The 20,348-nt window shown below is 50.0% G+C and overlaps 4 protein-coding genes and 1 pseudogene across 5 annotated transcripts; 4 read left to right on the top strand and 1 right to left on the bottom strand.

Annotated features, from left to right (window-relative positions):
* Positions 1 to 2,193: 2,193 nt before the first annotated feature.
* GCG54_00010852 (2-hydroxy-3-oxopropionate reductase) lies at positions 2,194 to 3,303 on the top strand (the record flags this gene model as incomplete). Its single annotated transcript, XM_045410764.1, has 4 exons — positions 2,194 to 2,220; positions 2,272 to 2,457; positions 2,509 to 2,840; positions 2,910 to 3,303. The coding sequence occupies 4 exons, from the start codon at positions 2,194 to 2,196 to the stop codon at positions 3,301 to 3,303; spliced, it is 939 nt and encodes a 312-aa protein (XP_045260329.1).
* Positions 3,304 to 5,373: 2,070 nt separating this feature from the next.
* Positions 5,374 to 7,403, top strand: GCG54_00010851 (putative transporter; the record flags this gene model as incomplete). The annotated part of the gene is made up of 6 exons (XM_045410763.1): positions 5,374 to 5,770; positions 5,826 to 6,842; positions 6,894 to 6,972; positions 7,026 to 7,090; positions 7,148 to 7,275; positions 7,332 to 7,403. 6 exons carry the CDS (start codon positions 5,374 to 5,376, stop codon positions 7,401 to 7,403), a joined length of 1,758 nt encoding a protein of 585 aa, XP_045260328.1.
* Positions 7,404 to 8,090: 687 nt separating this feature from the next.
* Positions 8,091 to 9,677, top strand: GCG54_00010850 (annotated as a pseudogene). Its single transcript has 2 exons — positions 8,091 to 8,378; positions 8,446 to 9,677. Coding segments are annotated over exons 1-2 (1,520 nt in total).
* A 3,556-nt stretch (positions 9,678 to 13,233) lies between these two features.
* Positions 13,234 to 17,124, bottom strand: GCG54_00010849 (putative amidase; the record flags this gene model as incomplete). Its single annotated transcript, XM_045410762.1, has 6 exons — positions 13,234 to 14,737; positions 15,257 to 15,368; positions 15,432 to 15,664; positions 15,730 to 16,023; positions 16,082 to 16,506; positions 16,573 to 17,124. The coding sequence occupies 6 exons, from the start codon at positions 17,122 to 17,124 to the stop codon at positions 13,234 to 13,236; spliced, it is 3,120 nt and encodes a 1,039-aa protein (XP_045260327.1).
* Positions 17,125 to 18,118: 994 nt separating this feature from the next.
* GCG54_00010848 (Protein HOL1) lies at positions 18,119 to 20,122 on the top strand (the record flags this gene model as incomplete). Its single annotated transcript, XM_045410761.1, has 7 exons — positions 18,119 to 18,327; positions 18,390 to 18,597; positions 18,656 to 18,775; positions 18,837 to 18,959; positions 19,016 to 19,494; positions 19,552 to 19,881; positions 19,960 to 20,122. 7 exons carry the CDS (start codon positions 18,119 to 18,121, stop codon positions 20,120 to 20,122), a joined length of 1,632 nt encoding a protein of 543 aa, XP_045260326.1.
* Positions 20,123 to 20,348: the final 226 nt, after the last annotated feature.

Raw genomic sequence — 20,348 nt, 5'->3', positions numbered from 1 at the left:
GATACTGAGTAAGGCCGTAAAGCTGCCAGGGGTCCCTAAGAAACTTTACGTGACGTTACGTCGATGGCTGTAAAGAAGAACATGAGTCGGGTCCACTAGGAGGGCGGATAAATCTTTACGGCGAGCGGTTGCCTTATTCGTACGCTGGCTTCACTCACGCGCCCCTAACGATACTCGCGGATGGTTCGCGACTCTAACTCAATCGGGGTACTATAACCTACCGGTGGGATAGCAATATGTTTTGATATGCAATTGGCCCATGATGGCAGGGTTCACTTTTACGCCCTACGTACGGCTGACTGCTCATGCCCGTGAAAGCCTGAAGGTTCCTGTCTGCTATTCATTGGGGTGCTCTGTAGCGCCGCGCGGTGCACCCAAAGGAACCTTACACTGCTATTGGAATGTCAAGAACACTGAGTTCGCTACTACTGCGAGGTATCCTCGTTCTCGCCATACGGAGAAAGCCCATGCGGGCTCAACTACAGAATTACCTCCTCATCTGGAATGAACCAGTCAGATGAAATGCAGAACGAAGTCAAATCTTTCCGCCGCTCCAGACAACCGCCTGTCTTCATTGACGAACTCATCGATGCGTATGGCATCATTCTGCTGCAAGAAGCCTCAGACATTGGCCATTCAATGCTGTACGTGTAAGCGCTAAGCCGGCCCGTCGCAGGAAAGTCGCCTCTGTTCATTTTACAGTTCTTATGGGCGAAAACCCACGCCAAGCTACGCACAGACTTGGAATTTGCTTTTATTCCCAACATCAGGCGAGTTCCGTCGGCGGGCGCCGTCGCTGCAGGCAAGTGTCTCACCGCGCACATTGCGCGCATTCCATCAGGGTGCACAATAGATTTGATGGGGTGAAATTTCAAATCAGACCTTGCTCCACAGGCTCAGGAGAGCCGGCTGGAGTCGTAATTAATACTGCTCGCCTGCTTCCGATCGTCTGCCAGATGTCAACAAGGATGACGCCCATATCTTAAGGGACGGTAACCCTGCTAGAAGAACTTCAATCGAGAGTCTAAAGCCGTTAGGCTGCGCTGCTCGTGGTTGACAGCCACGAGGTTTTACGGAGAGATTCTGCATTTTCTGCCCGGGGCAAATTCCCCCATTCACTGTCCATCTGGGACTCGTTGGGTACGGACCTTCAATTGCAATACCGAGCAAGAACGAACGACCAAAGGCCTATCTTCTATGTTTATTCCATGTCAGACGCTCTCGATGATTGCTCGAAGTAGCATGAAGGACTGCTTGACCAGAGCTAGCATGCTGGTCTCTCAATCGGAGTTGGCCACAAATGGTCGTCGATCGGGAAGAGGGTACTGCCGTGAGTCAAATCGCTTACGAACAGACAATCTGGTTGTTGTGAAAGATTCTGAGCGACATCTTGAACAAGAATTGTTGCAGATGAAAGGTCTGAACGAACATTGAGTTTGCATCCCGAGTTTGGCAAATTGATGCCCTCATCAAACGTATGTGCAGGCAAGATGGTCCGTGGCACACAAGCCATCGGATTCACGGCGCATCAGACTTCCTATTCGAGAAATAAAACCGACAAACTCGCACGTGATCATCTGCGTGGCAGACAGCAAGACCATGAAGCTTTTCTTTCAATTTTTACACCTTGCTGAATCTTTCGGAAGACGATACGGATATCAATCTGATAGGCATCTTTCCGTGCTTGTCGGGTAAGTACCCGGCTCGGGATTACTAAGATAATGACTCAAGTCAATTAGTGTATCGGACGTTGTCTCCGAAGGCCGGACTAGGAGCACCATCATTGCACGGCACAAAGAGGCGTGGGTCCGATCACGGCCCTCCGAAGATCCCTGTAATTTCTCGGTTTTCGGACCGTAGTTGCGCAGGTGGTGCTCCATTCATGTTCTTCAGCGACAGTAGCGACTGATGAGACTCATCGTCCAAGAAATGCTTCATGTTATCAATCTTGACCCACCGAGTCGATAGGAATTGAGCCATTATTACCTTGGCTTCTTGTTGGATGGCGAGACTAATGATAACGGATCCCATCCCGAGATCGCAATCCTAGGTGTAGTAGATGGTTTGTACATAAGATGCGTGTGAACAAAAAGGCATCTATTCCAGGCCGTATGCCAACTTCAAGAAGCCCATTTCAACCCATATTTCCGGCCGCATTTACGACGAGTAATACGTAAAAACTATCCAATCATCATGCAAAAGATCAACCCCGTCGGTTGGGTAGGTACGAGACGCTTTCTCGCCAGGATACCTTGCTGAAACGACGACTAGTATGGCCTCGGCTCTATGGGCCTACCCATGGCCCTCAACCTGCATAAGAAGCTGCAACAACATGGGTCCAGCCTGACATTTTCGAACCGAACTTTATCCAAGGGAGATGCGTTGGTCGACGCAGGGGCCGTCGCAAAGAGCTCCATAGTGGAGGTTGCCCAAACATGCGATGACATCTTCACCATGGTAAGTCTTTGTCTGAAGTGGAGCTTTACCCTAGTCTGACCGACTGTACAGGTTTCTGCCGACGCAGTCCTTGAAGCTCTGGTGAAGGAACTCGTTAGCAGTGGCATCAGCTTGAAGGGCAAGACTTTGGTGGACTGCTCCACAATTCACCCTGACACTGCAGCAGCAGTGTCGGAGACTCTGCAAGAAGCTGGCGCTGTCTTTATTGCCGCCCCAGTCTTCGGTGCTAGTCCGGTTGCTCAAGCTGGACGATTGATCTTTGCCATGGCTGGCCCGCAAGCTACGATACAACGTCTGGAGCCTCTGGTCCTGGACGTCATGGGTAGAAAGGTGATCAACATGGGCGAGGATGTTACCAAGTCTCCGATGCTTAAAGTTACTGGGTAGGTGCCGAGTGCCCCTCCTATCATTTTCGTATGATTCGTATTGCAAATCTCTGACGCTTCTGGTAGAAACGTGCTGCTGGTTGTCTTCATGGAAGCTATTGCAGAGACTCAAGTTCTTGCCGAGCACAACGGCATCGGTACGAATGCGATGGAAGAGCTCATCTTCGAAAACTTTGGACCTGTTTTGGGAAGTTATTCGCGCCGCATGACCAGCGGCTCGTGGGCACCAAAGGAGGGCTGGGCTGGATTTGCAGTTTCAAACACCATCAAGGACGCAAAGCACGCCCTGCGTGTGGCTGGTGACCTCGGGGTGAGGATGCCGGCTCTCGATGTCGCAACTAACAACATGCTGAGTGCGAGGGCCTATGGTGGTGAGAATCTGGACGGCGCTGCCTTATACGGAACCTTGCGGTCTCAGGCTGGGCTCCCTTTTTGGTCAGAGAACAGTCGGCAAGAGTGATCTTCTGAAGATTGGATGGATTTGAACGCTACATAGAGATAAACTTTTCGTAGACATTAGACAGATACCCTACGGCAAATGAGAAACCCGATTTTGAGATGGATAATGCAGGACGGAAGACCAATGTTCACTGTGGGGAATGGCGACCTGAGGTCGCCGACCTCCGGGCCGGTTTCCGTACAAGTATGTCAGAATACGTCCGACATACTGTTTGTCGCATTCAAAGTCGCCCCATTGGTCACCATCTGCCGAGACATAATGGTTACGAGGTGATGTTACGAGAAATTTGGCGAAAGATTTGACGAAGTGAAAAAGTGTCAAAGTAAGGGGAAACGTTGCGAGCATGCTCGGCGGGAACTCCCAGTTGATCGAGGATGCACAATGACCACGTTAAACTTCATGGCCACCAATGCGACTTAGCCCTACGTATGTGTCAAGACTCAATGCAGTGTTAGGTTTGCGTGTTCTAATGCCGCTTGGCTGGACCCAAAGTACGAGCTCAGAGATTCTCAGTCCTCGGTCGCGTCGTTCGCGCATGGAACCTGGTCCAGTTCTATTGACTCCGGTTATGACGGATAAGATCCCGTCTGCACCGCAGTCAAATAGGAAAACCTTGCGCTTCTCAAGCTTAACTTAGACTTCATCTGAAGCATTTGAAACAGTGTCACTGTCGGGAACATGGCAAGTGTCATCACGGGCCAATCCACTCGAAGACTATCACCTAAAAGAGGATGCGCCACGTTGCGATTTGATCTAGCTTTTTGAATCAAGAGGAGCATTTCTGCCGTGTCGGTGTCTACTAGTCAACCTCAGAGCTCTATCGAAAATTTGCTGACGTTTATTGTAGAAGTGGGATAGTTTTGCTTTTGAGTTGAGGCTAACTTCAATCTAGAATTGTGATGACTTACATATCAGAGGCTGAGACTTGGATTATTTCCCTGTTCGTCCGCCTCGTGCTCCTTACACAAGGGTTAGCTCGATGCGGACGCCCTTCGCCCTGTGCAGGGACGTGCCGGCGATTAAGCAATTGGATACCACCACCACCACTCCGTACGTAGGGGCTTGACTATTCAGAGAAGCTTGATTCATAGGGCTCACTCATGTCTAGACTTCAACATCACCACAATCCGAAGGAGAGTTCCCAAACAATTGGGCTCTACGTAATAAGGTTCATTGTGTCTATTCATTGATGAGCCCGAGGGAAAGGGGGTCGAAGCTTACGGACGCTTGCCCGGCGTGCCGGCCATCCGGTTCCACTCTTCTGCCGAATTGCGGGCCTCATCCGGCGCGGGCTTTCGGAGGTTCGAGATCGATGACAGCGGCACTTTGAAGACCTTCTGACGCAGGAAACTTCGATCGCTGGGCAAATAATTAGACGGGGGCTCAATTACCAGCGTTTTCGTCATTGTGAGACTTGATGTCGACACCAGAGACCAGATAAGTCCAAATCACCTCCTCGCAGAAGGTTGCCAAGGTGCAATACCAAGAATACCAAGAGACCGCTAAGGACTAAATCATATCTTGTCGCCGCGGTTTTCCTATCGATTCAATCACGTCTTTTCCTTGGTAAATCGCATCATTTTCGGGGTTCAACAGCTCAAAACGCGTTTTTCCCTCAATTTTCCTACTTGATTCTTCGACAGCAATTGAGTGATTTGCGACAAACAAGCATCGAGCACTGCCACGGCCAAGGATCTAACGACTGCGAAATTGATGATGTGATCAACCCAACGCCGATTTTCAGCGCATCCGATGCGCAATCTCAACATTGGCAGTGGTTGAATGGCTTCATTTTGGCCCAGTCGAAGGGTCTTGGCTGCTTCATCCCTGGGGGTTTGTGGCTAAGGCTGCTTCTTTATCTGTGAAAGAAGATGACAACCATCCGAGAAACTCTTGCGTAGAGGCTGGGCATGCATAGAACCCATCTAACTGAGTGCTTTTGCGCTAGAATGAATTTTCGGGAGAGAATGTTCGCAATGGTAGGCTTAAAACCGTACAGGTCCTCGGCTGACCGTCGTCGTCTCGTGCTCCTTTTCTTTCCAGACGATCCTATGGAACCTCCGCGCCAATATGTCAGAGAAGAAGAAGGAGATAGAGAGCTCGTCGACTCCTCCGTCAGAGCTTGACATTAACGTCGACAGGAACGATGTCTCAAAAGTCGAGCAGACAGACGAAGAGATCGAGCGGGAAAGGGATCGGATACTTCGCGAACAAGAGGAACTTCGGAAGCAAGATGCACCCATCATTCCAATCATGTCGTTTTTCAAGAAGAGAAGCGGCTATGACGAGAATGCGATAGCAACTCAACCTTCTGTCTACGATCATCCCTCCACCGCCAAATTCTTCCAACCGCACCCGCGATATGAAAATCTGCACCGCTTCGACCCTACCTTCCGCTGGACATGGGGCGAAGAGCTCCGTCTCATCAACAAGCTCGACTGGAAAATCACCTTTTTCGCATGCCTTGGTCAGTTCTTCAATGCATAGTACCGCCCCCTCTGCATATACTTACTCCCCTATAGCATTCTTCGCCCTCGACCTGCCCCGCGGAAACTTGAGCCAAGCGAATTCGGCCTCATTTCTCGAGAGCCTGGGGATGGACACCAATGACTACAACTTGGGCAATACGGTCTTTCAGATCTCGTTTCTATGCGCTGAGCTTCCCTCGCAGATGGTTAGCAAGAAACTCGGTCCCGATCGATGGATCCCATTCATCATGTGTTCCTGGAGTCTCGTGTCCGGCTGCCAGTTTTGGCTCAGCGGGAGGACCTCATTCCTTGTCTGTCGCGCGCTACTCGGTATTCTTCAAGGAGGCTTCATCCCGGACATGGTTCTCTATCTCACATACTTCTTCAAGTCAACAGAGCTACCCTTCCGACTCGCCATGTTCTGGACAGTTCGCCGCATCACCGACATTGTCGCACCTCTCCTTGCCCTCGGCGTCCTGCGAATGGATGGCCTCAGTGGGTATGAGGGCTGGCGGTGGCTGTTCATAATCGAAGGCATCTTGACCATGTCGATCAGCATTTGGGCATGGTTTATGATGGCTCCATCCCCAACCCAAACACGAGCCCCTTGGCGCCCTAATGGATGGTTCAACGAGCATGAAGAGAGAGTGCTGGTGAACCGAATTCTGCGCGACGATCCATCCAAGGGCGACATGCACAACCGTCAAGCCATTACCCCTAAGTTGCTCCTTCAGTCTTTGGCTGACTGGGAACTGTGGCCCATTTACATCTTCGGTCTCATATGGGAGATCCCTTCTGGTCCACCCGACCAGTACCTCACATTGACTCTCAGAAACCTGGGCTTCAACACGAACGACACTAATCTTTTGAGCATCCCGCCTCAATTCCTCGGCGCAATCTTCATGATGATCATGACGTATCTGTCTGAGATTTGGGACTCCAGAGCCTTGTTTGGTGCCTTCACCCAGCTCTGGTACTTGCCCAACCTGATAGCTATGGCGGTACTCCCATCTGACAGCAGTCCCTGGGTGCAATATGCGGTTGTAACAGTGCTCCTGTCTTACCCTTCGCGTAAGTCACTCGCCTTAAGACATCCTTAGAAATATCTGACCCGGACTCTAGCTCATGCAATGCACGTTTCCTGGGCATCTCGCAATTCCCATTCAGTTCGCACTAGAGCTGTGTCGGCTGCGTTGTACAAGTAAGTCGGCTTTTGTTTGGCCCCGAGCAGAAAGGAGTCTGATTGTTTCGCAGTATGATGGTACAGCTTGCTCGTGTAATCTACTCGAATATTTATCGTGAAGATGATAGACCGGAATGTGAGCATACATGGGTACCCATTCCGTGAACTTATTTCAGCTAACTTCAAGTCTCAGACCGCAGAGGAAATCGCGTGCTCATTGGCATCTGCTGCGGGAACATATGCATCTATCTTCTAGCGAAGGTATTTTACATGTGGTGCAACAGAAAGAGGGAAACAGAATGGAACGTTATGACAGAAGAGGTAAGTCGACCGGTAGTCTCTGAGCTGCTCTGATTAATTGCTAACAACTCTATCAGGAGCGAAATACCTACCTGGCTACGACCAAAGACCAAGGAAGCAGCAGGAAAGACGTTCGCTTCAAGCACTAGTCTTAACTGCCTTCGAGCCATAAAATACGTAAATGTAAGGATATGACGGTTTTCTCGCAAAACACAAATCTTTTCCTGCCCACCCCTTCTGACACGCAACAAGCCAGCTCGGTGTCTAATGAGACGCGGTCGCGATTTCTACTCGATGTAATGCTATGAAAGAGGGCAAGGGACGGCTATCTGAACGTGTGATACCCAAATCCGCGATTGGCTGTGAGACATCTCAGCCCTTGCGAGTCCGATTGGAAGACATTCCATCATTTTGCGGCATCCTATAAGACAACCTCAGAAGGAGTGCACGTTAATTCATCCCCACCCACTATTGTTCCGAAGCGTAGTACATTTTCCACCCTCACTGCATGAGGCTTGCTTATGAATCGAAGGCTTTCGTGTTTTCTAGTTGGCCGTGGTAAAAGAGAATGCATGTACGTGGGTTGAAATTCACGCACGCGTTGACACGTATGACTGCAGTCATGCAATCATCATGCAACGATCGGCGAGGCAACCGTGAGGCAGACTCGTGCCCTACTGCGTCCCCCACCTAATGGTCACGGGTCTCGCCACAATCATCGCTTGGCCTTTTTCATAAATACAATCCGGATGTCAACTCTCGCTGCGGACCTTGCCTCGTTCAAGTCGTCCATGCCATCTTCTTTTCCAATCGTCCTTAGAGAAGCGACCCACACGATGGAAGGAAGTATCTTCTCCGCAAGGAACCAGAACACAGTTGGTTTATTCAACGCCAACGTTGACTTCTCTCTGGTCACGATCAATGCGATACCAAAGCAGTATGAGGGCCTTAGCAGTGCCTTGTCCAGTAAGCGCCGGGAAAATGCATGGAACGGCCAGCACCACCAGACAGCGCGAAGACTGGGGGCCATTTTTAGCGACTGCATTCCTGATATTGAGGTCCTGTCAGATGCGTATGGCAAGAGGGTCTCAGAGATTGCATCTTGCGCGAAATTACAAATCGAGGTACGAGACAAGCACGAGATGGTCTGATCAGCAGATGAAGACTTTGTTAACCAAACATGGATCATAGTTCATGGACTTCGGCCCTTTCTCTGACCATATTGGAATCGACGGCACATCGATCCTGGCTGCCGTAACCTCTGGCTCAGAACACGTCGCTCTCCATCTCCTCGCGTGCATGCTTGCGACCATGCATCCCAATCCTGCCGAGGCTACGGCGATTTGGTATCAGATCGTACAATGCAGATTAGCCGAGCTTGAACGCACAGCAGACCCGAACCAACTGAAGGGCATTGCGGCACAATTCGCCATAACACAAGGGCTCCAAATAACAAGAGACGATTTAAGAGCGTGGGATGCCAGTTCTCGAGCCTGGTTAGAGTCTGCTAATGAAGTCAAGAGGTTTGACAATACGCAAATGAGACTCATCATCAAGAATGTGCCATCAATCCGGACATTTGGGTCGACTTACACTGATGTGATGAAGAGCTGGTCGATTGCAATGTGTGCTGTTCAGAATGCCATAAATGGTTCACCCCAAGAAGTCAGAAATGGTGCTATCATTCTTGGCTTTCTGTCATGGCATCTATATCCTGATGTTCAGATTTTCAACCCCGACAAACTGGTCTTATTTCATGATGACCTAGTCAAACCAGGCGGAACCATTACACTTGGGCTAGAATCATCTTCGGAGTTGGATGGGGGCGTCAGATGGTCACTTGCGTTATCTCATCTACGTCACTACGGCGAACCAGTCCAAGTTGAAAGGTCTCTCAACGACGATGGTCGTATAACGTTGAGAGAGCTTCGCCTAATCGCTCTTGGATCCTTCATACATTCATGGGACAAGCCCGAATCTGTCAACATTGAGGATGTTGCGAAGTGCTTTGCGGCATTGGGAAAAGCCGCAAAACTTGACATGGTCGATTCCATAGAGAGGCTCAGGAATCCTACAGTACCAGAACTGAGTTTGGATTGGATCACGCCCCTCATCGATGCGTCTGGAGACTTTCTCTCAATGGAAGGCCGGGAGAAGGAAAATGCACTTCATCGAATAGAGTACGGCCGTCGACGAGGTCGCAACCTCTTGGACTTTGACTTTCGCAACACTCCCGCCATGTTTGGTTTATTAAATCCTTATCTCCAGTCCAAGCTCTCACGAAAGTCGCACCAAAAACAACAGCTTGTTGAATCCAAAGTACTCGACTTCCGATCGCTGGCTAAGAAATGCGGTTTTCACGAAAGCGACGCCATCATTGTTAGTCGGCCCCTTGCGATTTTAAGAGCTACGTCAAAAGATGACATTCGGAGCATTCAGGGAAATGTGGAAATTGTTTCGGCCGTCGAACAGTCCTTACAATCCCGAAAGCGATCACCAGACGGAGATTTCAAAATTACTGCGGGCCATTGTCGATGGATCCATGTTGACAGGACTGCAAACGCACAGGAGCAAAGATATCTTGACTTAGTCGAAGACTATGAGAAAAGGGGTATCGATGGTCGAAGTGTAGATCTTCCCATTTTTGACGCAGAAGTCGGGCCAAATACCATTATTTCAACAGATTTCAAAACCAATAACTACCGATTTCTGGTCGCAAAAGGTTGCCGGTGCCACAACGAGGAGGATAACGACGGGAGCCTTGACTCTGGCTCTATGAACCATGATCGTACGAAGCAACACCCATGCGACATGCGCTGTATTTGTGTTCAAGAAGGCGTTAAGTGCACATCGCTGTGCTCCTGCCTGTCACATTTCGATGGTTCTCCAGCTGGCCCGGCATGTCGAAATGTCAGACGCTGCCAATCAGAGGTTGTCGGATTGCAGGAAGAGGTTTCCTGGCTTTCAACACGAAGCATAGCCGCCATTAGAGATAGGAATCTTTCCATCGGATATGGTAGTAAGTTCGAGTGAATTGACCCTCCTGCATCCTTCGAGAAACGGTACAAATCACAACGAGATTCCCGAGTTACAGAAATGACCGCGGAAAACGATTGTCTGCCACCAATGATGGCACAGCCTATCGAATTCGAGACACTCCATCCATATGTAGACTTCACTTCGTGGACTATGGACGATGGCAATGTCGTCAACCGTAGCGTTGAATTCACTTCGGTTGAGGCCTGTCCGCACGCCGCATTATTTCTCAGTAAGGAGGCTGCTGTGGATATGCCGAGTGTGTCCTTGGCTGAGCTCACTGGCATTCTTCATTCCGGTCGTCTGGACGCTGAACTACTGCGCAACTACCTCCGCCAGGTTCCGCAATCAGGGCTAATGGATCATTCAAAAAGCCTAAGTGGCGTGGCGTGGTTGGGCAGATCTATGTTCCCGTCGTTACAGGCACTCTTCCGAGCAAGTCAGCTTTATCACACGTGGCCAGGTGCGACCGTATCTATACACGTCTCAAAACGACCTCTGAGCGCTACGCATTGGGCTCGGATGGAACCAAAGGCCTTTGAAGATCATCATCAGAATCAGCTCCATCGAAATACGAAGTTCGCGTGCCTGACCTACCTCGAATCTGGAGAGCACGATCTCCACGTTGATCAGTTCGAACACGTTATGGCGGTCGCATCTGGAAATTCGATCTACGCTGCCGAATTTCTACTACAAGACCCATGCCGATCTGATAGATCGTCACACCCTGACATGCATGGGATACATAGGATGCTGGGCAATTTAGGTTTGCCAGGGATTGTCTTGCTGGTTCCACCGCCAGATCCTCTAGTCCTCAGGCTGGGAATAGAAGAGGGAGCCAATATCAAGGCGGAGGATTTCAATGGCGAACTCGTCAATCGATTTCAGTCAACTTCACTTCATCTTCGGTGCACGGATTTCATCGTCCCAGTTGCCGGTGGTGCAGGGGCTGTGGACGCAGACGTGGTCATCCGAGAAGCCGTGGTACAAGTGTACGACGGCCCTCGATGGGTTACTGACCTAGATGTGCTGTCGTCTCTAGGTAATCGGAACCTTAAACGCCTTTCCAGGTGCGCATGTGACATCTCTGGTAGCTCAAAGGGGCTTGCACTTCAAAAATACTCCGGCAGACCACTTCGCTCTGTAACAAGTTGGGATGAAGCACTTCTTTGCCAGGAAAATCTCATCGGAGATGAGACAGCTATTGTATTGACCACAGGAAGCTGGTATGCTCGCCTAGCTATCGCGGGTCTTGCTGGTCTCAAAGGGTGGCCGGCGGTTGTGTGGCCAGAAGAAAGCTTTTGTGAGAATTGTGTCCGCAGATTTGTCGAGGGAGATGAACGCTTCGAGCACAGCAAGCATCATGTAAGACTTTACATCATGTGAAGTAATGGGTTAACTGTTCGAGGCGGGTGCTTAGGGAAGTTCTCAGACGTTTCTTTCACATTCAACCTGGACCTATTACATGGAGGTATTTAAAGACCGCAAGCTCAGCCACAGCCTTTTCGAATTATCTATGTTTCCTGATTTCTAATGATTGTTGGACCCAACGCCTCTCCAGCTGCTCCAGCTACAACACCTTTCACTCGACGTCGGCCGTCGTGACGCGAGGTAAACCTCTAATGATCCAGTCCAAGGCTCCCGGGCAAAGTTCGTCAGTAATGGTTTGATCAACGGAGAGTGATGTGACAATATCTGGCGCTGGTAAAGGGATGAAAGTTAGGATTAAGACCCGGTCCGTCCGTCTGATTGCCCCATTTTGCACAGCTGACATCGGGTGAAGACAGTCACGTAGTCTAGAGAGCCGAGGCCTCGGATACTGTGGGTCGTCTGACCAGATAGCACCGAGTTGGAGTTCGATGCCAGGACTAGTTTCGCCCTCCATCTGAACAAGACAATGAAGGAGAAAGTATAGGTCGTCAGCAAACCAATGACAGTTCATCATAAACAGACGTATATCCAATACACCACAAACTCCACAGCCGCTTCGTTCCAGCGCAGCGTAAAGCGCGATCTTCTTGATTTCTCCCAGATGATTCTTCGTGAATCGGTGAAAATTTTCAAGCCCAGATCTTGAATCGGACGGCCGAATATTCAACGTCTGCCAAAGCAATGGTTCAAAGAAGCCTTGCCATTCTTTCGAAACAAGCGTCTAGCTTGCCAACGGATGCTTATGATCGTCCGAGGTCATTCTCTCCAACTCCTCGAAGACCATGAGTCGTAGCTCTGGAGGAAGACAGGTCCAGCGATTGGCCTTGGGTTGAGACATTTTGACCCTTGGTGAGCGGGGGTTCTGTGGAATTGAAAGTGAGATTGCAGTTTTTCGTGTATGAAAGTGCACTGAATCTCCTTGGGGTCGGCCTGCTTATATGCTTTATCTTGCATCTTAGATCGTCAAGGTCGCATATCATGCGGACCCGTGTGGAAGACCTCTCTGCTTTTGTCGTGACCGTTTACAAATTCAAATCCGGAATGGGAAATGATCCTCAAGGTGTTCATAAAGGTTAGAGATCTCGAATGATCACTTCGAACCATCCATCATAGTGCTTCCTTGGCATCTGAGCCATTGAAAGTGCACCTCGAGAGACGTACTCGATAATAAACAAGGAAAACATTATGATTACCCTTAAAGTAGAGTAGGCATGTCTACTTTAAGGGTAATCATAATTCTTTCCTTAGTATAGAGTAGGAACGAAAAATGCGAAACCAAATAAGGGGCTGAAGTACGAGAACAACGGAGCATGTCGTCTAAATAGAAGCGCTTGCTGCAAGAACGTGTTATAAGTCCATACCCTCGAACGTTAATCAAACCTTGGGAACAATGAAACATCGAGCAAGGTCGTCAAACGCGCCAATTTCGATGGCAGAATTTTGTTATCCGTTTCCTTCTTACGGCGACTTTTTATACGACAAGGCATTTATATTGATGAGCTAGATAAATCTTTACTGGGAGTCTACCGTGGCCCGTTCCCTCATAGACCACACATCCCTTAGATCATCTATAATTCTCTGTATCTCTCCATAACCCATGCGGTCACGCATCTGGTGTAGTACCAGCTTTACTAGGTTAATGTCCTCCTTGGAGGTGACAGAGTAGCCTAAAATCAGCATGGGCCACGCACCCAAATAGCAACGTGTCCAGGTTTCGTATGCTTCTGGGCGACGCAAGATAGATAGAGCACGAACAACCTGCCATCGAGTTGTTTGTAGAAAAGGTGAGGTGGTGCCACTCGTAATTCCTAAAGGCCCTGCCTCTCTCGTCGATGGTGTTGAGATAGAGTACTCTGTGATGTAATCAAGAAGAAGAGACGCAGCTAAAACGAAGAGCGTAATTGCGTCCCTCTGAAATCCTTCGGACGGAGTCGGGAACGGGAGACTGCCGGTTTCTGTTGTATCCGTGGTGACGAATTCTTCCCATGGCTTGATCTCCTGTAGCAACCTCGTCACAGTCTCCGCGCTGGGGTGTTCGGGAGAGTTAAGCAGGTCAATAATGACTGTTATGAGACGGTATAGACGTAGTGGAAGCCCGAGGACAAGACTCGAATCCGAAAATAGCGTGTTGATCAGCTTGTTGTCCAAGAAGCTCTCTGATTGAGCCATGAATTGCGGATCAATGTGAAAATTTGGTGCAAACGGCTTTCTTGCAGCTAGCAGAAAGGCTTGGTACAAGACGCTCTCTGTTGCTAGTCTGTGGAGCGTGCTGGACATGGATAAAGGTGAGCGTTTGTCTTCGTAACGCAACTTCAGTAGACTCATAGCACCATCTACATGTTTCCTGGCGTCAAGGGACGTATCTGCGCCCCAGAACTGCAGAGTGCAAAAGTCAGCGTTGAGGTTGTCGTCTGGGGTGGAAGTTTGGCTCACATTATAGAGGTAAAGGTATACCACTGTCGTCAGAAGCGTGTCGCTCGGGCTTTCGTGAGAAGAGCCTAGATCTAGGAGCGAACGATTGACAGACTCGATAGCCCGCAGATAGTACCTTAACGCGGTACTTTGATATCGGCAGTTCTTGGTGAGCATGAATTTATTTGAGGCGGAGTTGGCCAAAACAGCATATTTAACGCTGTCGCAACTCATCATCATCCCCATGACCTGGGTCCCATAGTCCTCCAGGTCAGCTTCGGTAACTGTCGGCAGCAATAAAGCAGTGACCAGCACGTTGAGATAGTGATGTGATAAGTCATGCTCAATCTCTGGCAGCTGCCTATTTCCAAAGGATATGAGAGAAAGCTCGTCACACGATGACGGCGTTGGTGATGGTGGTGATGGGCCGTGTGACGCATGCTTCTCGGGTGCTGTCAGTCGTCTGCCGCGAAAACGCCTGTCGTGGAGCTGATCAGAGGACGGCCATGCGCAATCGCGGCCCGAACCAGCGCAGTTTCGGCAACAGGGTCTCTCTTCTCCGCATTTCACCTTTCGCTGCCTGCCCACAGGGGCTTCAGTAGTACTCGGAGAAGAGGGGACGGGTCATTTACAAGTGATACAGCCGGTTTTCGTCCGCAATCTTGCCCTTGGCATCGTGGTGGAGTGACTGGTCGCTGTCGCTGTCGCTGATCGAATCGATGGAGATTTGAACAGGCTAGGTTCTGACTTCTTCAGTGGACATCAAAGAGAGACCAGTGGGATGAGGGAAGCAAATCGCAGGCGGTCATTTCTTATCAAAAGCATCGACAAACCCCGCACTCATTATCTTTGTGGAGCGCCTAATCACACAGGTGGATTAGGCTACATCGCACAACCCAGACCCCTGAAAGTTCGGGGAAGCTGCCGAGCGTGCCAACTCTCGGCAATTCGACTGCAAAAGGGCAACGGGTTGAAGAACTGATAGATTACTCGTGTATCTCGAAAACGATGCTTCATTCACTACAATATCGTCGATCAAGGTGACCGCCATGCTATTCGCACCAAATCCCAGAGAAAAGCGTGATATGTATCGCGACGAACAGCGTCGTTCACTTACTCTTACTGCAAGATAATCCTAGAGACTACCTCAGACGCAGCGATTGTATCTTCGTCTCGGAAGTGTTTGCCCGCGAGCTGCAACGCAATGGGAGCATCCTTGAAATCTTCCGGAATATCTTTGGTTTTGAGATTTCCTGTTAGACAAGACCTAGGGAAGGTGAAAAAGCTGATTGACTTACATTTCTTGAACTCTCGCTCGTCCTCAGCAGAGCGAGGCTTGTAACTTTCCTCCACAACATCGATGGCTGGATCAACGTGTATTCCTGTCGGAAATATCACACTTGGTTGATCCAGAATATTCCAGATCGTAGTGTAATGCCAGTACTGCGCCTCGCCTAATCTTGCAGGAGGGCCAACATACGCTGGGCACAAGATGAAGTCAACTCCGCGATCCTTCATGGTTTTGTGATAGCTGCGACCAGGTCAGTCTACACCGCTTAGGCCGTCATCGGTAAGTGTATGGAATGTATCACTCACACGTCCCTAAAATTGTCTCGTCGAACATTCAGTTCCCAATTCTCTCTGATAGAAAGTGGTTCAGGCTTTGAGTACGCGAATGCCCATTCCGTCAAGAATGCAACCGGTTCACCGCCCTTCTCCAAGAGTTCTCTTTGAGTTGCAGCTGCATCAGGGAAATAGAGGGTCTGAATGATTTCAGCTCCCTCCTTGTGGTTGTATGGCTCAAAGTCCAGAACCTTGATACCGGCATCTTGGAGCTTCGCGACCGCATGCTTCAGGGCGCGCGTAACAGGCGGGTGAGGGTGAGCCATCCTATTCCATAATGGCATATGTCAGTATTCAAAGTTAATTGTAGAGTAGAGGCACTGACCCGTCATCCCAGATGACACCTATCGTGAAGTCTCCGGATTTGTATGGCTCGCGTCGTTTCCAGGGCAATGGTACAAGTTGTGTTTCTTCCTCCCAAGGCTCCTGGTCGATGATGGCTTTCTGGAACAGATCAAGGTCTGCAATACTATTGGCCAATGGGGACAGCACACAGCGAATGCTCTCTTGCCCAAGCCCAGGGATGCAGACGCCCTTGTACGGGTTGCGCATCGCAGTCGTACGAATGCCGTAAGAACCACAAAACGCAGCGGGAACTCTCACAGACCCGCCAATATCCGTGCCAATGCCCATCACTGCACACCGGAGACCTAGCGAAGCACCTTCTCCTCCGCTCGATCCACCACTTGTTAGGTTTCGGTTGTAGGGGTTCACCGTTGTCCCGTAAATGGGATTGCTGCAGTCAAGATGCTGTTGAGGTGTCTGGTTAGCATTGACCTCGATCAACAGTATCCCAAATGTAACCTAGGCACTTACCATGACGCTCTGAGGCTCGTTCGTCCGAACATGAAACACCGCTCCAGCAGCTCTTGACAGACGAATGACTAGAGCATCTTCATTGGCCACATTATCGGCCCATGCAACATAGCCGGAGTGAACTCTACGGCCTTTCAAGCTCAAATGCTCCTTGGCGGATATAGGTACACCGTGCAAAGGCCCAACGAGCTTCCCAGTTTTCTTGAAGTGCGCATCTAGCTCCTCGGCAGCGGCTAGTGCATCTTCAACCATGAACTCGGTAGCAAAGTTGACGAGTTGATGCGCGATGTGACCTCTTCTCAAAAAAGCCGTGACAGTCTCGACTGCAGTGAGCTTGCCTTCCGCCATCTGAGCGGTCAGCTCGGCCGCGGTGCTCGCCGTAATCTGCAGCTCGCGCGGCGTCAACTGTCCGCAAGATTCGATAAAGTTAGATACATTGAGCTGGCTGGAGGGTGGTAGCTGGTCTGGGGGAAGCAGCCATTCAGGTTTCAGTGACTTTTGCAGGATTTGCCGACAGGCCTCCGCCTTGATCTCCCATTGTGCTGGAGACATTTTGGCGTGATTGATAAGGAGGTTTGGCCCCGACGGGTAAAACGAGTATGAACGGATTTCGTGCTTCAACTATGCTAGTGGCTTTTGCGCGACAGATATAAATGAACTGAGCTCCTGGTTGGAGCTCCCCCAGTAACATTGAGGAACGACCCCGCTGGCGAACACTATCAGTGCCGCGTTCCTGTTCCGTTATTATCAAATGACATGCTTCCGTCATCCAATCAATCACTGATAATATGCCGAGATGACGAAAGACTTCAATACTGATGCAAGGATTGCATGGTGATCACATGGGATGTACGACAAACAAGAAGCATTCTCAACACCCCGCGTCGGCTGTATTCTTCCCCTCCCCAGGTGATCATGGATTGCGGCAAGAAACCCCCGACTCATCGCAATTATCAGTGATTGGACAGAGGCGGTCCATTATCACTGATTAGCCTGCAGCTAGACTCGTAATTATATGTGATTGGTCAATCATATTCCCAAGCTCCCCATTTTAGATTGTGCCCGAAGCTTAATGTTGCATTTCTGTATCCACCAACTGCCAAACCCCTGAGCACATACCATCATGGCAGAGACCCTTATCCAGAGGATTGGGATTCATATCAGACTGGCCGAGCCCCAGTATCTCCATACCACCGAGACGCTATCGTTCGCAATTGGAACACATTGGTCAGATGGCGTTCGTCAACTTATCATGATCAGACGCATCCTTCTTGTATCCCGCTATTTGACTATCTCGTGGACAAAGGCTGATTGATGTCCGCTGCCAAGTTTCAACTCTTTCGTCTGCACTGGTTGATAAAGCGGCTGTGCCTGCACATCGTGCATGACAACTCTGTTGCAAACCAGCGAAACCTTTCCAACACCTTCTTATTGCCTGAGTGTCCGAATTGTCTCGTCCGATCATTCGTCCTTACTTCGTTCTGTCCCCAGGGGATTCGAACATCGCCACTAAGCCAGGCCTACCTTCGGCAAGGTCTTGGTCGTCATGGGTTCCTCCGATGAGCCGTCAGCGCCGCCGTCGGGCTTTGTTCCCGGAACTGTTCATCTCGTTGATCTTGAGGGAACAATGGCATCTCGCCATGCTGCTGGGGGTGCTCGGGACGTTGTGTTGATTCCGACGCCTTCGAACGATCCCGATGACCCTCTCAACTGGTCGCCACGGAGGAAGACGCTGCTTCTGAGCTGCCTTTGTGTGTAAGTGCTCGGTTCGGTATCAAATCGAGACCCCCGCTTATGAATCACGTTCCAACCGGCAGATATTGCCTTTCCATCGGCATCGCCTCGGCGGCTATCTACTCGATCCTCGTGCCCATCTCTGCCGCAACCAACTTAACGTTGGGCGATCTCAATGCCGGTACTGGATACATGTTCCTGACATTAGGATGGGGCTGTTTGGTCTGGCAACCACTGGCCCAGAAATACGGCAAGCGACCAGTCTATCTGCTAAGCTTGCTAGCAACTTTGGTAAACCATCCCGTCTAAAAAGCTGAGAAATCGGAAAGCTGATGTCTCGCCATCGCAGTTGATCATGGTCTGGGCTCCCTACGCAACGACGGGTAGCCAATGGACAGCCAACAAAGTTCTTGAAGGCTTTTTTGGAGCACCAATAGAGTCTCTTTGCGAGATATCGATCGCGGATGTGGTATGTTAACAGAGATTTCAAGTTCCTCCATCGGGAATGCAGTACTAACAAGTACATGTAGTGGTTCACACACGAGAGAGGTACTTACATGGGCTTTTATGCTCTGTTTCTTTTCGGCAGTAACTTCCTCGCCCCTGTTATTGCCGGGTTCATCAATGATGGTCAAGGATGGGAATGGGTCTTGGTAGGTCGTCGTTGATGCCGTGTTTGGTTGTTTGATGTTAACATCTGAATGACTAGCACTGGTGCGCTATCTTCTGTGGTATCGGGTTTCTCATATGCTTCTTCTTCATGGAAGAGACCAATTATCAGCGTGTGACGGTGTTGAATGCCGAGATCTTTGCTGGTGATGGAACGGAGTCGTCAGCTGAGAAGGGAGCCAAGAGTCAATCCGATACCGACAATGTCGCCCCCATCCAGCCCGATGTCGATGGAACTTCAAAGACACCATCTCCAAAGACATTCATGGACAAGATCAAGATGTTCCGGAAGCAGGATATGAATCCGCAGTTGTCACTCAAGACGATGGCAATTCGCCCATTCCTCTTCTTTTCTTTTCCGGTTATCGTGTTCTCTGGATTCATGTACGGAGCCATCCTCTGTTACTTCAACGTCCTCAACGGCACTGCGTCTCTCATCTTGTCAAGCCCACCCTATAACTTCCGAGCCAGCATTGTGGGTCTTTCGTATGTCTCCTGCCTGATAGGAGTTGCAATTGGGTACGTCAGATGAGGTTACTTTGGGTTCGCAGACAGAATCGCTGACTCGAATTGCAGAACGTTGTATTCCGGCCATCTTGGCGATGCGTTCATCCTTTGGAAAGCCCGACATAACAAGGGTGTCATGGAGCCTGAGTTCCGCCTCTGGCTCTTCTGCGCACTGATGGTGGTTATCCCCGGCTCCCTGCTTCTGTGGGGAGTTGGTGCGGCCCACAAGGTACACTGGTTCGGCTTGGTGTTCGCAATGGGGGCCTTGAGCGGAGGTGTGACCGCTGGGAGTCAACTTGCCATCACATACTGCATCGATAGTTACAAGGAACTCGGCGCCGATGCGATTGTTACAGTCATTCTTATCAGGAACACCATGAGCTTCGCGGTGTCGTATGGGTACGTAACTAACAACCTCGGTATCGCCTTGGCGACCTGAATTCGTCATCTACATGGCATGCGCTAATCATCAGGTAGTATCACGCCATGGGTCACGAATATGGGTTGGCAGAACGCGTTTCTGGTTGCAGCGTTTGCTGCACTAGCTCAGATTTCACTTTTCTTCTTGATGATCAAGAAGGGTCGGGGCTTCCGCCAAAAGAGCGTTGCCAGTTATTGGAGATATCGAGAGCACGAATGAAACTTGTCGTCACCAAGACATGTGCCATGGGCCACTAGTGGCGGGCCAAGGATGATATAGAGTTTTGCTTTTGGTAGTGCGGTAGTATCTAATGTGGATAACTGGAAAGTCGGCGAGACATTACGCTAGTTTTGCCCCTGAATGGAAAGTACAAGGTGCATGAATTGATACTCCTTGGTCAACTACATAGCAATCCAAGATTGTGAGATACCATTGCGGCTTTTAT

The sequence above is a fragment of the Colletotrichum gloeosporioides genome, assembly GCF_011800055.1.
Source record: "Colletotrichum gloeosporioides strain Lc1 chromosome Unknown consensus_69, whole genome shotgun sequence".
NCBI classification, from domain to species: domain Eukaryota; kingdom Fungi; phylum Ascomycota; class Sordariomycetes; order Glomerellales; family Glomerellaceae; genus Colletotrichum; species Colletotrichum gloeosporioides.
Note: the sequence above shows the minus strand (reverse complement) of the source record. Positions and strands in the feature narration are given on the sequence as shown.